Raw genomic sequence first — 20,776 nt, forward strand, 5'->3', positions numbered from 1 at the left:
ATATATATTTTATATATATATTTTATATATATATATAATATATATATTTTATATATATATAAATAAATATAAATATAAAATATAAATATATATATATATAAATATAAGTTTATATTTACCTGATGGGAATCCTATCAGGTAAATATTAACAATCCATGTTTTTAGATGAGGAAACTGAGGCAGACAGTCCTTCTGTCGTGAGGTAGTTATGATAATTAAGTAAGATACTGCAAATAACGACTTACCAGGTACCTGGGACACAGTAAGTGCTCAACAAATGTTACCTATCTTTACATAATCATAATGGATAAAAGCACTTACTGCTTAACAGCTAGAAGGGGTTAAGTGGCCAGAAGAGTTTTTTTAATTCTTGAGAATCTATTTCAAAACTGATAACAACACTGAAAAATCCTTCACTTTTATCTCTTTGACCCGTAAATCTGGCACATACTCTTCTGTTCTGGGCTCCAGCCTCCTGACGCATAGGGGCTGCCATCTCTCAATAGGAACCACTCCAGGTGTTTCCGGCGTGCCTCAGACCACCTATGGGTGCTCTGGCTAAGGAGATAAACTGAGCTGTGGCTGAGGGTGTAAGCTGCCCTGCTGTGCAGCAGGGGATACACAATGCACCCTGTGCCAGGTGCCACTCTCAGCATGCCACATGAATGAATTCATTTAGTTCTCAAATCACCCCAGGAAGGAGAACCTGCTGTTACCCCCATTTTACAGCTGAGGTTTCGAAATAAGGTACAGTCGACCCTCTATATCCACAGTTTCTGCATCCATCGGTTCAACCAACTGCAGATTAAAAATATTTTTAAAAGGCCAATAAGAACAATACAATAAAGAAATACAAATAAAGCATAAGAATTATTTACATAGCATTTCCAAAGCATAAGAATTATTTACATAGCATATATTGTATTATCTATAAGTAATCTAGAGATGATTCAGCCATAAAAAGGAATGAATTAACAGCATTTGCCGTGACGTGGATGAGACTGGAGACTATTATTCTAAGTGAAGCAACTCAGAAATGGAAAAGCAAACATCGTATGTCCTCACCGATATGTGGGAGCTGAGCTATGAGGACACAAAGGCATAAGAATGACACAATGGACTTCGGGGACCTGGGGGAAGAGTGGGAGGGGGTCGAGGGATAAAAGACAATAAATACGGTGCAGTGTACACTGCTCGGGTGATGGGGACACCAGGGTCTCCACGAACTGCTAAAGAACTTGCGCATGTAACCAAATACTGCCTGTATTCCAACAACTTATGGAAAAATAAAATTTAAAAAAATTTTGTGCTGCTGTCATAAAAAAAATATATATATATATTTGCACATAACCTAAGCATAAAGTCCTGTGTGTGTATATATATATATATATACACACACACACACACAGGATGTTTTATATATATATATATACACACACACACACACACCCAGGACGTTATGCTTAGGTTATGTGCAAATACTATGTGTACACACACACACACACACACACACACAGGGCATTATGTTTAGGTTATGTGCAAATACTATGTGTGTGTATATATACACACACACACAGGACGTTATGCATACACACAGAGGACGTTATGCTTAGGTTATGTGCAAATACTATGTGTACACACACACACACACACACACACAGGGCATTATGTTTAGGTTATGTGCAAATACTATGTGTGTGTATATATACACACACACACACAGGACGTTATGCATACACACACACAGAGGATGTTATGCTTAGGTTATGTGCAAATACTATGTGTATACACACACACACACACACAGGACGTTATGCTTAGGTTATATGCAAATACTATGTGTGTGTATATACACACACACACAGGACGTTATGCATACACACACACAGAGGACGTTATGCTTAGGTTATGTGCAAACACTATGTGTATACACACACACACACACACACACACACACACAGGACGTTATGCTTGGGTTATATGCAAATACTACGCGATTTTGTGTCAGAGACTTGAGCATCCGTGAGCTTTGCTATCCACAGGGAGTCCTGGAATGAATCCCCTGTGGATACCATGGAATGAATGGTACAGAGAAGATAAGAGGATTTGGTCAGTATCTCCTAACTCATAAATGATAGCACTGGGATTCGAACCATGCTAGTGTGCAACTACTGCACAAAACTCCCCTGGGGCTGCACAAAACTAACATGGGAATTTCCGAGGGCCATATTCTGAGCAGAATGGGGAGGAGAGCTGGTGAGCTAGGGGATTTGGCACACAGTAAAGGTATCTGACAGGGGGCAGCTGGAGCTCCAGGGGACAGAGACAGAGAATGTCATAGAGGATGAAGGGTCTGCTGCCAAATATCTGGGCAAGAACTTTCTGGGCACAGCATATGATCAGGAACAGGGCAGCCAGATTAACATAATAAGAATGGGATTAACACACTAAGACTCTTGTAATCTCTGTAAGTGGATTTAAAGAGATTCCCCTTGTGCTAGCCCTGGTGTCAGGCAGGAGTTCTAAAGCTGAGACATCTGCGAACCCCTTTGAAATGCATTCATAATGTTTCTAAGCATGAGCATTTTCTGGGGAGGAACCATTGGTTTATTAAAGAAATAGTGGCCAAACAGTAAGGATCACAGTTCTGGGGTGGCGGGGAAAGGCCGGTAGTCCCTACCTCCAGCGGCAGGTTCCACGCTATGTACACATGAGACTTGTAATCGTCCATCCAGACCTCAGCAACACGCAGAGCGTTCCTCTTGGTGTAGAAGCCGATGTTGCTGTTATATGGTTTCTTCTTCCTCTCGATGTGGGCCACCCGTGAACAAGGAAGGACCTCCATGCTGCCCCCACAGAGCCATACCTAGGGGAACAAAGATTTCTTCAGCCTAAAAAAGAAATTCCCAGAGGCCACGGCCCCCAACCCCGCAACACCGAGCCCAAAAGCAATGGTTCAGCTGACTTTGCATAAATGTGAAATACATTTTAATATATAAATCCAATGAGAGACCGTGCATGGTGCTTCATGCCTGTAATCTCAGCACTTTGGGAGGCTGAGGTGAGCAGATCATTTGAGATCAGGAGTTTGAGACCAGCCTGGCTAACATGGTGAAACCCCATCTCTACTAAAGATACAAAAATTAGCCAGGCACGATGGTGCACACCTATAATCCCAGCTACTTGGAAGGCTGAGGCAGGAGAATCACTTGAACCCGAAGGGTGGAGGTTTCAGTGAGCTGAGATTGTGCCACTGCACTCCAGCCTGGGTGACAGAGTGAGACTGTCTCAAATAAATAAACAAAAATACACACATACATACATAAAGCCAATGAGAGTTCAAGGCTGGTTTGTTACTGCAGCATGGTCTAACCCAACCTGGCTAATGCATGTAAAAAAGGCTTGGGAGGATTCTTACAGAGACAACAATTCAGGATATAAAGTCCAGCTCTAGGTAAGAAAAGCCCATAAACCTAAGTTCCCCATGCCAGCACATGAGTTTTCTTAAGTTCTCAACAATGCACAATAATGCACAAATTTCTTAGGTTCTCAATAATGCACCCATGAAGGTGTCCTTTCCCACCTGACTGAAGCTGTGCCCGACAATGGAAATGGAAAATTCATACTCAGAAACAGATTCCCTATATTCACATCAGCACAAGGTGTGTGTACTGATCTAGTTCTGTGGTGTGTTGTGTTTTGTTTTGAGACCCAGACTGGAGTGCAGTGATGCGATCATAGTTCATTGTAGCTTTGGACTCCTGGCTCCAAGTGATCCTCTTGCCTCAGCCTTCCAAGTAGCTGGGACTATAGGTATGTGCCTCCAAGCCCAGTTAATTTTTATTATTTATTTTTTTGTAGAGATGAGGTCTCACTATGTTGCCCAGGCAGGCTGGTCTCACACTCCTGGCCTCTAGGGATTCTTCCACCTCGGCCTCCCAAAGTGTTGGTATCACAGGCATGAGCCACTACTCCCAGCCTAGTTCTACACTGTTAATATGCTCTACTTTGGAGTCCTATGGCACAGATGCCAGGCCTTCTGGAAGCATCCACTCTGATGCCATCATGAGCAGCTGTCGCTTGCTACTGCTGAACTATTCAGATGGAAAGCTGCAATGATGGCTGCCTTTGAGGCAAATGCTCAAGGACGTGGGACTTATCATTCCTCTGCATGGGCATGGCAGGCACCTAGGCTGTAAGGCCCTGCTCCAAAAAGAAAGCTAGACCATCCAACTTCTTTTGGTCCAGGTAAGAAAATAAAAACAACCGTACTATAAAAAATAATAATAATAATAAATTTATACAAATGAAGTTCCTAGTACCAGTGGAAAAGGAGAAAAATGACAGAAAATTTCAGGGGCCCACGAGCGAGGCTGCTCTCCTGTGAAGATACTGTATGCTCTGCATAACTGACAGTTTTTTGCAGGCGAGCTGACTCAGGTGGGCTCATTCCAAGATGGGCTCCTTTAAGCCATTCTACCTTTAGTTTCCCAGTAATCCTCACAGCGAGGACAGTGAGACACTCTTGAGTGTTTGCATACCCCCTCTTGACTTTTGTTGACTGAATTTGGTGGCAAAAATCTGTTTGTGTGTGTATGATGTTCTCTTTCTATTTCCCAACTCTGGCTCTACCACAGGGAAATGATACACACAGAAAATTCTCCCATAAGCAAGAATATTAGCTTTGCTTACTTCTTCCAGGAGGAATTGTGGGCTAAGTGGTTAGTAGAGAATAGATATTCCAGACTTCTTTGATCTGAGACTGGGCAGCTAGGTGCCACTGCATTTAGGTTAGACCCAGCTGCTGGCCATGGAAGGAAGTGAAGGAGGCCAAATGTTGGCAAAGGGCCTGGGAATAGGGACATGAAATTTGTGTCTTAGTAAAACAAGGTGAGTGAATTTCAAGGGATGGACAATATATAAAAAAATCAGGGTTTCACAATTATGTTGCAAGACTCAGGGAATGAATGAAAAGATGTGCCATGTTCATGGACTGGAAGAATTCACATTGTCAACATGGTAATACATCCCAAATTGATGTAAAAATTCAATACAATCCTTACAAAAATCCCAGCTGGATTTCTTGCAGAAATTACCAAGCAAATCCTAAAATTCATAAGGAAAAACAAGGGACCCCAAATAGCTAAAACAACCTTGAAAAGAACAAACTGGGAGGACTTCACTCCCCAATTTCAAATTTTAACACGAAGCTACTATAGTCAAGATGGTGTGGTACTAGCATAAGGACAGACATACAGATCAATGGAATAGAACTGAGAGTCCAGAAATAAACTCTTACATTTATGGTCAACTAACGAAATTTCAACAAGGGTGTCAAGACAATTCAGTGGGATAAGGAATAATATTTCAACAAATTGTGCTGGGGCAACATGCAAAAGAATGGACAGGGCTCCTACCTCACACCATATAAAAAATTAACTCAAAATGCATTAACGACCTAAATGTAAGAGTTAAAACTGTAAAACTCTTAGAAAAAAACATGAGTAAAAATTCATGTCCTTAAATTAAGCAAATGTCCAACAATTGATGAATGCATAAACAAAATGCAACATATCCATATGGTGGAATATTGTTTGGGAAAAAAATGAAATATTGATACATGCTACAACATGAATGAATCTGGAAAGCATGCTAAGCAAAATAAGTCACAAAGGACTATATATTGTATGATTCCATTTATATGAACTGTCTGGTGCAGGAAAATCTATGGGGACAGAAAATAAATTGATGGTTGCTTGGGAGGTGGTGGGCGGCAGCTCGAGGAAGGTAGAATGACTGCTAATGGGTTCCGGGTTTCTTTCCAGGGTGAAGAAAACATTCTAATATTGATTGTGGTGAACTTTGCACAGCCCAAACATACTAAAAAAGCCATTGAGTGGCACACTTTAAATGGACAAGCTGTAATGGCACGTGAATATACCTATGAAGCCATTAAAAAATAAATAAATAGATAGATAAATCAACAGAGAGATGGGGAAAGTAGATTCGGGGGTGAATCTCAGTTTGGGGAGGCTCAGGAAGATGGATGCAAGCAAAGCAGAGCTCTTCAAGGGCTCATTACTTACTAGGGATGACAGACACAGGTGCCTAAGAGACCTTAGCAAAAACCTGAAACCCAGTCATGAGAACAGAAGTGCCATGTGGGAACAGAGCCCACAAGCCAGGCTGACTTGGCACCACGTCCTCCATAAGACATCTGGACCAAGTTCAGGATGGCTTTCATGACTGGGGTGCAGCCAAGCTCCCAAGAGAGTTCAAGTGGATGTAGCTGTTAGGAGTGGAGGTGAGAGGGTGGAGGAGCCAGACGCTGGCTGTGTTAACCCTGTGTTGGACACCAAGCCTTTTAAGCAAGGGGAGGGAGATGGTGCCACAGACAGGTGGCAGGCAGCTCAGCACATCTTGCCACATGGCAGAGGCACAGGCTTCCCGTCCTGGGCTCTGTGCTGTGGGTATCGGCCAGCACACTCCGTGGGCATTGACCCAGAGTCTCTCGGCACTTCCTGTAGAGCCTGGGGGGGACTCGGGGGCTCCTGGACTAGCAGGTGTCTTGAAGGCATACCTCACTGTTGGGTCCAGCAAGCCCGGTGGATTGCCAGGGTCAGTGCCTGGCCAGGAATCCTGCTGCTGACCTGGATGCCCACACATTGCTATCACCAGGCATTCATTGTGTTCATTACCCTGCCTGCCCCAACCTAGGTCTGCACATTAGCTCGTCACCTCCAGTGACTCAGACTGGATTTAAAATGCTAAGCATGACCCATCATTAGCAGCACCCTCTTGAGTGAGACAGAAAACGAGGGCTCCTCTTACTCACCTCTCCCCTCCTCTCCACTTTCCCAAGCCCCTCCCCTTAGAGAGGCAAGTATACCCGCTCTGCGTGCTCCAGACCCCAGAACCAGTCCAGTGAAGACAGAAAGCCCCAAACACCAACTCCCTCATCAGCTCATCACAGACGAGGAAACTGAAGGTCAGAGAGGTGGAGTAAGTGGTTCATAACCCCAGAGTCAGGAGCAGTCAGAACCACACCCTCCACTGCAGGCCACAACAGCAGGCACTGGCCCCTCCTGCCCATGAGAGCTGACCTACAGCTGCAGACCCCTTGGCCCTTCCTCAGCCACAGCCCTGTCCCTCACTCTGGGTGCCTGGCTAGTGCCCCTGACCTGCACTGTCACCACAGTGAGCAGGAGAAATGGTGAGGACAGGGCTGGGTGTATGCGTATATCCCGAGGAAGCTCCGTGGATCTGCAGTGGCACCAGTGACACCCTAGGGTCCGAGGTCAAAGCCTGCTGCTGCACAAAGCCAAGTGGCAGCCTGGCTATGCCAGGGAAACTGGAAGATGCCTGAGAGACAAGTGATTCTCCAGGCCTGAGGCTCTGCTCTGTGTCGGCTGGGGGTGATCACCGGCAGAGCTCATGGGCTGGCTATAAGTGACGATGAGGTGATGTGAGGTCTGCCATTGGCTAAGCAACTAGGCCTACATAGCACAAGGAAAGAAATGCAAGAAAGTGGACTGAAGGCTTTTGAGCCATAGCATTAAGCCAATAGTGCAGCTGAGTCCCCTATGGAGGGGTATTCCTGGAAGGACTGATATTCACCTTGGCCTCTGAGTTCACCCAAGACATCTGGAAGCAAAAGGGGCCCCCTCTAAAGGCAGGGGTCCAGTTTATGCTTCTACCACACAGAAGACCCAGCGGCGAGTATCCCAAGTACAGCTGGTCCCAAGAAAGGGTCCTGTGGATCTGTTCTCTACATCAGTGCTTAGCAGCCCACGTGGTGAGTTCTAGGCAGGCTGGAAGGAATGATACTGAAGGGAAATGCATAGGAATGAGACCTGGATTGGCATGTCTCTGATGCCAAGGAGGAAGAACAGAGGGAACTGAGTAGAAAGGCACCCAGCCTGGGTCTCCTCACACGGCGGAGGAAAGAGGCCTTCCAGATGGGTTGGAATGGGCCAGGAGGAGGGCAGGCTTTAAGCTCTGGGACCAGTCTTAGGGGCAAAGAACCCACCACAGGGTTCTTGGTGGCCCCTTGCTAGGGAGGTGGGGAAGTGGCCATGCATACATGGACATGGGCCTCCAGGAGGTGTGGTGGCTCCAGAAACAGACACTCACCCATTCATTTATTTGTTCATCAAAAAAATGACCTATTCAGGGCCCACTGGCCAGGGCAGGGGAATGAAATGAGAGGTGTTTACAGACAAGGTCCTTGCTGTCCTGAAGTTGATAATCTAGCAAGGAAAATGCATTAATCAAAGCATCACAGGCAGCAGTGCACCATCACGATGGGAGCTTCTCCATGAGGGAAAACAACACAAGGCTAAAAATCTGGTATATAACAAGGGGATGTGGCCAGTGGTCTCAGAGAAACCGTCCCCCAGGAAATGACACTAAGGTGAAGGCTGAAGGGCTCAGCTGAGCTGAGGAGAGGAAGCAGGCACCAGTCCCAAGCCCAGAGGCAGCCAGCACGGCTGCAATGACCTTGTGGAGGAGGGAGCAGGGTGTGCTGCACTGTATTCAAAGATGGCAGCAACAATTGCACCCACGCTCCTTGGCAATGTGACTTTTGTGCTCTTCTATAAAAAGGCTGAAACTATTTTCCAACTCCTTGAATCTGGGCTGATCTTATGACTTGCACTGATTAACAGAATGCAGAAGTGATGTCTCACACAACCCAAGCCTAGGCCTTAGAGGCTTTGCGGCTTGGACTCTCTTCTTCTTGGGATTCTGAGCCCATGATAGCATAATGAAGCTGAGAATAAAAGACAGTGGAGCAATAGAGGTCCAGCTATTCCAGGCATCATGGCTGAAGGCCAACGCATGGGAGTGAGGCCATGTGAGACTGGACACCCCCAAGACAGCCCATCAATGGGATGCCAGTGCGTGCATGAGCACAGCCAGTCCCACGCGGAGCAGAAGAAACACCTCTGACCCCAGCCCGAACTTCCAAACTACAAAATCTTAATCAAATCAATTGTTGTTTAGGCCACCAAATTTGGGCTTACACAGCAATAGATAAGTGATACACAGGGGATAGTCAAATAGCTGAGAGAATGGCCACGTGGCTGGAACATGGCCATGTGGCTGCAGACAATGCATTCAGAAAGCAGGGATGGAAGAGAGAAGAGGAGTGGAAGACACTGGAGAGGTAGGCAGGGTCCTTACCCGACCACATCCTGGAGGTCGTGTTAAAAAAAAATTGACCTTGGTTCTAAATGAAAAGCCACTGAAAGATTTGGGCTTGAAAAGATCGCTCTGGCTGAAGTGTGGGGAACAGAGTGGTGGCGTGAAGGGGGGGATGTAGAAAACAAGAAGGTCTTGCTGTTTTGCAGGGAAGAAGAGTTGAAAGCTTTAGCACAGCAACAAAATAGAGATGTGTGCAGATGTGAGGGTTTTTTTTTTTTTTTTTTTTTTTTTTTGACAGAGGTGTGATCTCAGCTCACTGCAACCTCCACCTGTCAGGTTCAGTTTTCCTGCCTCAGCCTCCTGAGTAGCTGGGATGACCACCATGCCTGACTGATTGTTGTATTTTCAGTAGAGATGGAGGTTTTGCCATGTTGGCCAGGCTGGTCTCAAACTCCTGACCTCAAGTGATCCACCCACCTCGGCTCCCAAAGTACGGAGATGACAGGCATGAGCCACTGTGCCTGGCCGAAGGATTTTTAAGAGGTAAAATCATCAATAATGAATTGGACATGGCTGGGAAGGAGAATGAAGCTATGAATGACTTCTAGCTTTCTTGCTTAGCCACTGGATATGCTGACGCTTCATTCACTGGGCCTAAAAGCCTGCCTAAACCTACCCAGGCCTCTGGAATATGGGAGGGACGAGGCAACAAAAAAACCATTGCAAGACTCTAGGGGCTGGGAAGTCTTAGGCAGGACACACTGTTCTGCCTCCTGACAGTTGATGGTCCTGGAAGAAGAGGACACGATGGAAGATGAGTGTCAATGGGGGGATTGATTTTCATCATTTTGGAGAGTCTTCAGGGTCACGTTGTTTTAATTACATCTTTTGATACACGTTTCATTCATACATTCAACTTTATCATTTAATAAACACTTTCACTAGACCCAGAACAGTGGCATATGACTGGAATCCTAGCAATTTGGGAGGCTGAGGCAGGAGGATTACTTGAGGCCAGGAGTTCAAGACCAGCCTGGGCAACATGGTGAGCCCCAGCCTCTACAAAAAAGAATTAAATTATTAGCCAGATGTGGTGGCACATGGTGGTGGTCTCATCCACTCAGGAGGCTGAGACAGGAGGATCACTTGAGCCCATGTATTCAAGGCTGCAGTGAGCTATAATGATGGCACCACACTCCAGCCTGGGTGACAGAGCAAGACTCAGTCAATCCATCCATCCATCCATCCATCCATCCATCCATCCATCCATCCAACCCTCCCTCCCTCCCTCCAATGATATAACATTACAAACACCTGAATCCCACCCCAGCCTTATAAATCACATTCCCCAGGGGTGAAGTTGAGGCACCTGGGGATATGTAAAAAGGACCCCCATGGGATTGAGATGTGTAGCCACATTTGGGAGCCACTAGCTTAGAAGGCTTTTAATATCATTTCCAGGGCTGTGATCTGATGACTCAATGTTACAGAAGCTGAGAGAATTTAAGCAGGGTCTGTGCTCTGCCGCAGCCTGGGCAGCTGGATAGTAGCTTCAGGGACCCCAGGAAGAGCCATGGCCAACAAGCATGTGGGGTGCCAGGTGCTGCCCAGGCCACCTGCTCCCCTGGGTGCCTGTCACTGAGGAGCCTAGGCAGTCAGGGAGGAAAGCAGGGGGTGGTTTGATCCTCTGCTATGGTAGAAGGATCCAAGCCATCAAAGCCAACATGACTGGTTCATTTATATTCGCTATTCTCATAGGCTATGGGCTCCAAACATTTTTGATGTTTCAAAATGTAAAGCACACTTTCTCCAATATGTTTACTTTGTTCATTTTTCAGTACATGCACATACTATTATGCTAATATCTTACACATGAAAAATTTATAGATATATAGAAATCCAAAAATTACATTAAAATATGAGTGCCCTTATTCCTCTTGTACCTCTAATGGTCCACATCATCTTGTGTACCCCACTTTGGAATCCACTGCCCTAAGAGTGAGGGGGCTGCTCTCACCCCATGCCCTAGAATTCCAATATTCAAGGTCTGGTCTTGTCTTATGACTTTTAGACACCAGCAGTTTCTCAAAAGCAGCAGGAAGTACCATTCAGGCATAAGTAGGTTTGGAGCCAAAATAATCTGATGAGAGGTTTCAATTGTGTCATTAGATTGTGAACTGATCATGTGAAAGCCACTTTTCCAGCGTTCTTCAAGGCATTGACGGGGGCTGCTCTCTCTTGAAAGAGCCTGCATGCTATTAGAGTAGGTACAGCATGTCCCCTCCCCTCACAACTTCTGTCACTCAAATTGAGCAAGATAGCTGCATATCCCAGAAAGAAGCCCAGGCACCACCCTCGCCACTTCCTCCCTAGGTGCCAACCCATCACCAAGTCCTGCAGATGATGCCTCTTCACTATGGCTCAAGTGCACCCACTCCTTTCCCATCCACTATGACCACCAGACCATGTCCTCCTCCCTCATCACCCTGGTACAAGATACAACCATCGCCCACTTGCACCACAGCCGTCACTTCCCAATCCGACTCCATCCAATCTGACCTCCACTCAGCAGCCAGGTGGAACTGATCATTCCACAGCCCTGCAAACTTCGATGGCTCCCACCACTCTGAAAGTAAATTCTCAATCTTCATGTGGCCTTCAAAGCCTCCCCCTGCAGCCTCATCTCTGCAGCTCCCCCCAACTCCATGATGTTTCCTTTCATCTTCCCTGTGCCCCACTCCTGCCTGGGACACTCCTCTCCCATCGGCCTAGTTAACTCCTGCTCAAACTTTGGCCTTCAGCTCCATCACTACTTACTCAAGGAAGCCCCAGATAAAAGCAGATTTCTCTGTGACATGCCAGCATAGTGCTTATCACAGCTGTAATTTTATGGGCCTGCCAGCATGTGAGTGGGAAAAAAGAATGGCTTTCTCCCTCTGTACCAGGCTGTTAGCTCCATAAGGACGGACCTGTGTCATCCCATGTCCCCACTGCCCAGCACCGTGTCTGAAACAGAAGTAAGCACCCAATGAGTTCTGAGTTCTTAATGAATGAATGTGTGCAGGAATGAATTTAGGAATGTTTTCTAGACCACGGAAGACAGACAGTTGCAGATCAGATCTGAACCACTTCTGGGTAAGAATGAATGGAGAGGGACTGGAGGGGTAAGTCCAGGGAGTAAGCAGGGAAAACATCTGGAGAGGGCGGTCTCTGAGGTGGGAAAGAGAAACAAAATAAAGAAAGGAAAAGGAAATAGGCTAGAAGGTACAATATGCAAGGCAGGGAAAGTTGAAGTAGATCAGCCAAGGGCCCTCATAGAACTCAACAGCAGCTAGATCTGAGTCTCTTCCCAACCTCTCTTCCCACAAGCCCAGAACCGCCCTGGGGCTTCTAAGAATCCCCAGCACCCCTTCTGGTGATACAAATCCACCCTACAGCATGTCAATACCAGCCAGCCCAGCCCACCCTGGAATCAGTGGGGAGGTGTCCTCCAGCAGGAGCTGAGATACACCCAAGAAAGGTGAATCATTTCACTCTCTAGTGGGGAAAGGCCTCTGGCTGCACTTCTTCCAGAACTTATGCACAGGCATTCTCCCCCGGACCTATTTCCTCCTCTGTAAATGTCGGGGGGCTGTCTCTGACGTTTCCTTCAGCTCTGGCGTCTCAAGAGACCAGGGCTATGGTCTCTGCTAACAGAAAATGGCAGCTTGCAGAGGCTGCCTACCCCAGTGTTGACTTTCTTGAGGAATAATCTGGAGACTGCCAGGAATTCCCCAACTAATGAGTTTAGGAATGTTTTCTAGACCACAGAAGATAGACAGTACCGATCAGATCTGAACCACTGCAGGTTATACCAATACGTCGTTTAATTTGTGCAAAACTCCGTTCTAGGTAGCAGAAAGAAGTTTTGGAATCTTTTTCTTTGATTCCTTTTTTTTTTTTTTTAAGAGAGACAGGATCTCACGCTGTCCCCCAGGCTGGAGTAGAGTGTCATGACTGTTGCTCATGGTAACCTCAAACTCCTGAGTTTAAGCAGTCTTCCTGCCCCAGCCTCCCGCATAGCTCGAACCACAGCTGAACACCACCACGTCTAATTTTTAAATATTTTGTAGGCTGGGCAAAGTGGCTCACGCCTGTATCTCAGCACTTTGGGAGGCCGAGGCAAGCATATCACTAGGTCAGAAGTTTGAGACCAGCCCAGCCAACATAGTGAAACCCTGTCTCTACTAAAAATACAAAAAATTAGCTGGGCATGGTGGCAGGTGCCTATAATCCCAGCTACTTGGGAGGCTGAGGCAGGAGAATCACTTGAACCTGGGAGGTGGAGGATGCAGTGTGCCAGGATTGCACCACTGCACCCCAGTCTAGGTGACAGTGTGAGACTCCGTCTCCAATATATATATACATACACACACACACACATATAATATATATTATATATTTACATATATATTTTGTAGACACAGGGGTCTCACTATGTTGCCCAGGTTGGTCCTGAACTCCTGGTCTCAAGTCATTCTCCTGCCTTGTCCTCCCAGAGTGCTGGGATAACAGGCATAAGCCACGGTGCTGGGCTCTTCCTTTGACTCTGTTATCAGCAGTAGGAGTTGGCTTTGTCTTGGAGACCATTTTCCATGCCCTACAAGACAAGTGCCACCAATTCCCAAGAGGTTAAGATGAGCAGAGTTAAGATGCTGCAGACCTACAATCGCAGCTACTCTGCAGGCGGAAGTGGGAGGACCACAAGGCTGCAGTGAGCTGTGACTGCACCACTTCACTGCAACCTGGGAAACGGAGTTAGACCACGAAGAAACAAAGAAGGAAGGAAGGAAGGAAGGAAGGAAGGAAGGGAGGGAGGGAGGGAGGGAGGGAGGGAAGGAAGGAAAGAAAGAAAGGAAAGAAAAAAAGAGAAAGAAAGAAAGAAAAGAAAGAAAAAAGAAACAGTCCCCTCCCAAAGTTCCAAGACTGCCTCTGAAGTGCATGTGGGGACTCTGCCTTCAGAGAGTGGCCAGCACCCTGCCTCCGATACTCTCCTCTCTGCTCCTTTATCCTCCCCTCAGGGTCTGATGAAGCGGTCACATATGGCTCTGATGACAGCCATGGATGCCCCACTGTCCATCTCAGGAGCCTGCTCTGCAGCCCCTGGTTACCCAGTAACTAGGCAACTTCCTGCTAACCAAGGCTGAGCCCCCTGAACTCTATCGTCTTACAGCAAATAGTCCCCAACCTTTTTGGCACTGGGGGCCAGTTTTACGGAAGACAATTTTTCCATGGACTGGGTGGGGTGGGGATGGTTTTGGGGATGATTCATGTGCGTTCCATTTACTGTGCTCTTTATTTCTATTGTCATTATATCATAATAGATAATGAAATAATTCTACAACTCACCATCACATAGAATCAGTGGGAGCCCTGAGCTTATTTTCTGCAACTAGATGGTCCCATCTGGGGGTGATGGGAGACAGTGACAGATCATCAGGCATTAGAATCTCATGAGGAGCACGCAGCCTAGATCCCCCGTATGTGCAGTTCACGGTAGGGCGTGTGCTCCTATGAGACTCTAATGCTGCTGCTGATCTGACAGGGGCGGAGCTCAAGTGTCAATCACCTCCTGCTGTGTGGCCCAGTTCCCCAGTGCTGGTCTGTGGCCTGGAGGTTGGGAACCCCTGTCTTATAGGACACGACTGTCTCCTTCACAAGCACGTTTGGCTTTTCTCCCTGTGAGAGTGAAAACTACTGGAATTCCAATGGGAGAATTCCAAGGGAGCTGGCAGGTCAACCAGCCAGAAAGGGATGCAAAAAATAAAACCCTCTTGGCCAGGTGCGGTGGCTCACACCTGTAATCCCAGCACTTTGGGAGTCCGAGGAGGCAGGATCACGAGGGCAGGAATTCGTGACTAGCCTGGCCAATACAGTGAAACCCCATCTCTACTAAAAATACAAAAATTAGCTGGACATGGTGGCGTGTGCCTGTAATCCCAGCTACTCTGGAGGCTGAGACAGGAGAATCGCTTGAACCCAGCACATGGAGGTTGCAGTGAGCCGAGATCGCACTACTGTACTCCAGCCTGGACGACAGAACAAGACTCCATCTCAAAAATGAAATAAAACAAAATAAAACCCTCTCTGTGAAAGCTGTGGTCTATCTTCGGAAACTTTCTTCCTGAAAGCACATGCCGATAGATACCTGAAGTTAAAAGAGATTTCACCACTGTCTCTTAAAGTAACAGTGAAACAGCAGGAAACTAACATAACTAAGTCCATTTTGGTTTGAGGGACATTTACCCATTATTACATGCAGGCTAGGATAGTTTTAGAGCACTGATATAAAATGCAAAGCAGCAATCATATAATTTTGAAACTAACTCTGGGATTACAGGGGAAGTAGGTGCACCACTCTGTTTTGCTAAAGATTTACAGGAGCCTTGGGACCTAACCAAGGACGAAGAAGTTCCCAACCACTGTGGACTCTTGCTGGTGCCCAGATATCTGCGGTCCTCATTCACCTCTTGATCCCAAGCCCTGCACGCAGTTTCCCCATATCCTTTTCCCATAAAACCCTCCAGCCAACCTGAAAAACTTCAGATGGTAATTTAGAACACCAGTTCCCGGTTATCTTCTTGGTTTGCTAGCTCTCCAAATAAACCTGCTTTTGTTCCCACCAACCCTTGCCTCTCAAGTCTGGCTTTGGAGGAGCGAGCAGGTGAACTTGGGTTTGGTTAGTCTGGGAAAGACAAAAACAGAATTTTCACCAGGTTTTGCCATGTACCTTTGGAATACAGGAGGCAGAAGTTCATTCCTCTCTGGAAAGCCTGCATAGCGTATTTCCCAACTGTAAGCATGCCATTCTGGAAAAGGCAAGACTATGGAGACAATGAAAGGGTCGGTGGTCGCCAAGCATTGGGGAGAGGGGTAGGGGTGAACAGGTGGGTACAGAGGGGCTCTGGGGCAGTGAAACGACTCTGTATGATACCGCATGCTGGATCCACATCACTACAAATTTGTCTAAACCCATAGAATGTACAACATTAGGAGTGAACCCTGCCATAAACTGTGACTTTGGGTGATGCTATGTCAATGCAGGTTCATTGACTAACAAATGCACCCCTCTGATGGGGGATGTTCACAACGGGGGAGGCTGTGCAGGTGTTGAGGGGCAGAGCGTACAGGAAATCGGTGTACCTTCTGTTCCATTTTCCTACAAACACACAACTACTCTAAAAAAAATGGGAAGTTTTAAAAAGCTCAACCCTGACAAAAGGGTATGTGTGCAGGGAAGTCAGAGAGCCCCAGATTAAGTAATGCTTTGCTGGGTCCCTGCATGTTTGTGACCAGCACCTCCTGACATTCTGGCTCACAGAGATATCTGGGGCCACACAGGCTCCGGCAGCCCCTGTACAGGGGGTGGGCTGAGGACAGGTGGGCTTTCCAGAAACTTCAGCTCCAGGAGCCTCATTTGCATGGACTCCTTTCAAAGCCTGACCTTTTTATGTAATTTTGTGTCTGGAGCATCTCCCAGGCTGTGGAAGCATCAGACGCCATAGAACCCGAACGCCCTACACTGGGCGCTTCCCTGTTTTTTCCTTGAGGTGAGATGGAGCAGGGATCCCTCTTTGGAGCCTGGGAGTTCCTCCAAGCATGGATCTAAAGTAAAGGAAAACCTTGAGTTCCTTCAAGGGAAATTCTAGGCACCTAGCTAGCCCTAAGAATTCAGTGAGCAACTTGATAAACAAGAAGGTGTGGTGATTCCTCAAGGATCTAGAAATAGAAATTCCATGTGACCCAGCATTCCGCTTATTGGGTATATACCCAAAGGATTATAAATTGTTCTATTATAAAGATGCATGCACATGTATGTTCATTGTGGCACTGTTTACAATAGAAAAGACTTGGAACCAACCTAAATGCCCACCGATGACAGACTGGATAAAGAAAATGTGGCACATATACACCATGGAATACGATGCAGCCATAAAAAGCAATGAGTTCGTGCCCTTTGTAGGGACATGGATGAATCTGGAAACCATCATTCTCAGCAAATTGACACAAGAGCAGAAAATCAAACACCATGTGTTCTTACTCATAGGCGGGTGTTGAACAATGAGAACACAGGGACACAGGGAGGGGAGCATCACACACTGGGGTCTGTTGGGGGTGGGTAGGGGAGGGACAGTGGGGAGTGGGGAGGTCGGCGAGAGATAACATGGGGAGAAATGCCAGATATAGGTGACGGGGGGATGGAGGCAGCAAACCACATTGCCATGTGTGTACCTATGCAACAATCTTGCATGATCTGCACATGTATCCCAGAAATTAAAAAAAAAAAAGAAGGTAACAGTGGCTTAAACAATTGTCAAGGAAGTTAATCATGAGATGTTTCCTATAGAAACTAAAGATAATAGGCTGGGCGCAGCGGCTCATGCCTGTAATCACAGCACTTTGGGAGGCCCAGACTGGTGGCTCACTTGAGGTCAGGAGTTCAAGATCGGCCAGGCCAACATTGTGAAACCACGTCTCTACTAAAAATACAAAAAATTAGCCAGCTGTGGTGGCACATGCCTGTGGTCCCAGCTACTTGGGAGGCTGAGGCAGGAGAATCGCTTAAACCCAAGAGGTAGAGGTTGCAGTGAGCCAAGATTGTGTCGATGCACTCCAGCCTGGGCAACAAGAGAGAAACTCCATCTCCAAAAAAAAAAAGTCCTACTTTTTTAGGTCAAACCAGTGTATAGTTTCCATGTGTTGATTTACGACTTCGCCCGTAACCTCTGCCTCTCTGCCTTTAGAAACCCTTACCTGCAAGCCATCAGGGAGTTCAGGGCTTAAGCATGAGCTGCCCGATTCTCCTTGCTGGGCACCCTGCCACGACCAGCTCACTTTCTCTCGCTGCAAATGCAATGTACGTGTCTGGCTTTGCCAAGCCAGATGGGCAGAGCTATGCTGGGTTCTGTAACATAGACAGCGACGCTCCACTGCCGCTGGAGCGGGTGTCTCCCATGTCTTCCTTCGCACTGACAGGAATTCTTCTTTGTATCAGAAGGAAGTCACGCAGGAAGCCATTTAAATCCATTTACATTGATAAAAGCAACACTGGAGGAACTTTTAAGGCAGAAATTACGTAAATAACACCATCCGGTAATCCAAGCGCAGGCAAATTTTAGCTCTTTGTCTGCTTCAAAACAACACAGGCTTCTGGCAAAGAGAACATTTTAGTTTGTCACTTGCATCCTACCAATCATTTTCAGGGTTTCCTGGTAACTTTCTTCCCAGAGGAGCAAGCTACCCTTCCTGAAAATCAGGAGAATTATTCTCAGCGTTTCTCTTTGCCATGCTGCGGATGGTGAGTGGACTCTTCCCACTTTAAATGCACATTCTCTTTCACTGGCTTGGACAGTTGCATAATGGCTTTCCTCCTAAAATCCTTTTATAAAGATTCAATTTCAATCTTCTGCTTTATTTATTACTGCTTCTCAGAAATACGATTTACAAATATGGACCTCAAGACATATCTCAATTTAAGTACCATGGTGGTAAGAACCTCCAAATATATGGATTCTACTGCCAGTCAATGCCAGTCATTTTTCTTAATGCAAGACGAGGAATTAAGACGAAGTGTGGTGTGATGAGCAGATCGGAGGAGTCCAGAAACGCAGATTGAAAGCAGATCTATAGAGCCCAGAGGTAGGGTTGGGAGGACTTTGTTATTTTCTTTTGGTTTTTGTTGCTGTGATTATGCACTGAAAAGAATAATACTGGTTTATTTTCACCATTTTAAAATTCAGCCCAGGTGGGGCATGGTGGCTCACATCTATAATCCCAATGCTTTGGGAGGCTGAGCTGGGTGGATTGCTTGAGGCCAGGAGTTCAAGACCAGCCTGCGCCACATAGCAAGATCCCATCTATATGAAAACATTTAAAAATCAGCTGGGCGTGGATGCACATGCTTGTAGTCACAGCAACTCAGGCAGCTGAAGGAGGAGGATCACTTGAACCCAGGGGGTGAGGCCACAGTGAGCTATGACAGTACTACTGCATTCTCGCCTGGGCCACAGAGTGAACACCTGTCTCTAAAGAAACAAAAATAATAATGAATAGAAAGAAAATAAAATCCACCCCAGCCTATGACCGAGCCCGAGAGAGAGCTTGTGATTGTCATAGAGGATCAGGGCTTTGATGTTAGAAAACTGGCTAAGAAGTCCCTGGGTCAGGCATGTCTAGGTTGGCTGGCTTTGTTCTGTTCTCCCATCTCCTTTCCTTCTTTTTTTTTTTTGAGACGGAGTCTTGCTCGGTCGCCCGGGCTGGAGTGCAGTGGCACGATCTCGACTCACTACAACCTCTGCCTCCTGGGTTCAAGCGATTGTCCTGCCTCAGCCTCCTGAGTAGCTGGGATTACAGGCACGCGCCACCACGCCTGGCCTCTTTTTTTTTGTTCTTTTTCTCCCATCCGTTTCTCCCCTCTCCTGCATTCTGTCTCTCCTACCACCCAAGACTTCACATCTTCTTGCTCCCACTCTATTTCTGTTCTCCTGACTCTGACAGTTCAAACATTGGTCCATTAGTCCTTTCTCCACAACAGCTTCAGCTAAGTAAGTATGAAGCATTGGATTCTTCTTGGCATTCCCAGCCTGATGTGTTTAACTTTTAACAATTTACCTTCCTTAGTTATTCAATCCAATGCCATCCACATGTTTACTAAGAGCTCCAAGCGAAATGCTGCCAGGGATATGAAGATAATTCAGACGAGGATCTCACTGTCAGGCTCACAGCCTTTATTCTTTCCTGAGAGCTTAACATGAGGATGCCAGGAAAGTGCTGAAAATGACTTTAGAACCTTTGGTGTAGAAGCTGCCAGAGCGGGGACGGTGAGAACAGCGTATCCGCTCCCCTACCCATGCAAGTCCTCCAACCTTCTGTTGTCATTTTGGTGCATTTTGCCCGGGATTAAAGGAGTTGGTAGGGCACAATTACAGATAAACTATGTTTAACTCTAAAAGAAAAGTGAATTATATTTAATTCTGTGCCTTCGACACCAAAGGGCCAGAGATTTCAGACTGCGTACAGTGATCTGAAGAGGACTGCTCTGTCCACGTCCTTTAAAGAGCATAATTGGGCCAGGCATGGTGGCTCACAGCTGTAATCCCAGCACTTGGGAAGCAGGCGTGGGCGGACCACTTGAGGCCAGGAGTTTGAGACCAGTCTGAGAAACATGATGACACCCCATCTCTGCTAAATACAAAAATTAGCTGGGTGTGGTGGCACATGCCTGTAGTCCCAGCTACTCAGGAGGCTGAAGCAGGAAAATCACTTGAACCCAGGAGGCAGAGGTTGCATTGAACAGAGATCATGCCACTGGCCTCCAGCCTGGGCGACAGAGTGAGTGAGACTCTATTTCTAATGAATAAAGAGCATGATTGATGTCATATCATGACATCAATCCTTTTAAGCCAATAATTGTTTGAGGTGTTTTTTGTTTGTTTGGTTTTTGTTTTGTTCTTTAATCCAGAATTCAGCAGAATGGCTAGCCAATCTGAGGACCCCCACCAAGGAACTGAATCAGGACAAGTATGCAGTTTCTTCATCTCCCTGTTCCCAGACTTCATCCTCTTGCTTCTCAACCAAGCAGGAATCCCCAGAC

General features: G+C 46.5%; 1 protein-coding gene across 2 annotated transcripts in view; it reads right to left on the reverse strand.

Annotated features, from left to right (window-relative positions):
* Positions 1 to 20,776, reverse strand: part of GALNT17 (polypeptide N-acetylgalactosaminyltransferase 17) — a 505,206-nt gene that overhangs the window by 2,755 nt on the left and 481,675 nt on the right. For both annotated transcript variants that reach the window (XM_032254907.1, XM_032254908.1), the window contains exon 7: positions 2,681 to 2,866. In XM_032254907.1, the coding sequence (XP_032110798.1) occupies positions 2,681 to 2,866 (186 nt within the window). The remainder of the gene's footprint in view (positions 1 to 2,680; positions 2,867 to 20,776) is intronic.

The sequence above is a fragment of the Sapajus apella genome, unplaced genomic scaffold (genome assembly GCF_009761245.1).
Source record: "Sapajus apella isolate SASKATOON/1434 unplaced genomic scaffold, GSC_monkey_1.0 scaffold88, whole genome shotgun sequence".
NCBI lineage: Eukaryota > Metazoa > Chordata > Mammalia > Primates > Cebidae > Sapajus > Sapajus apella.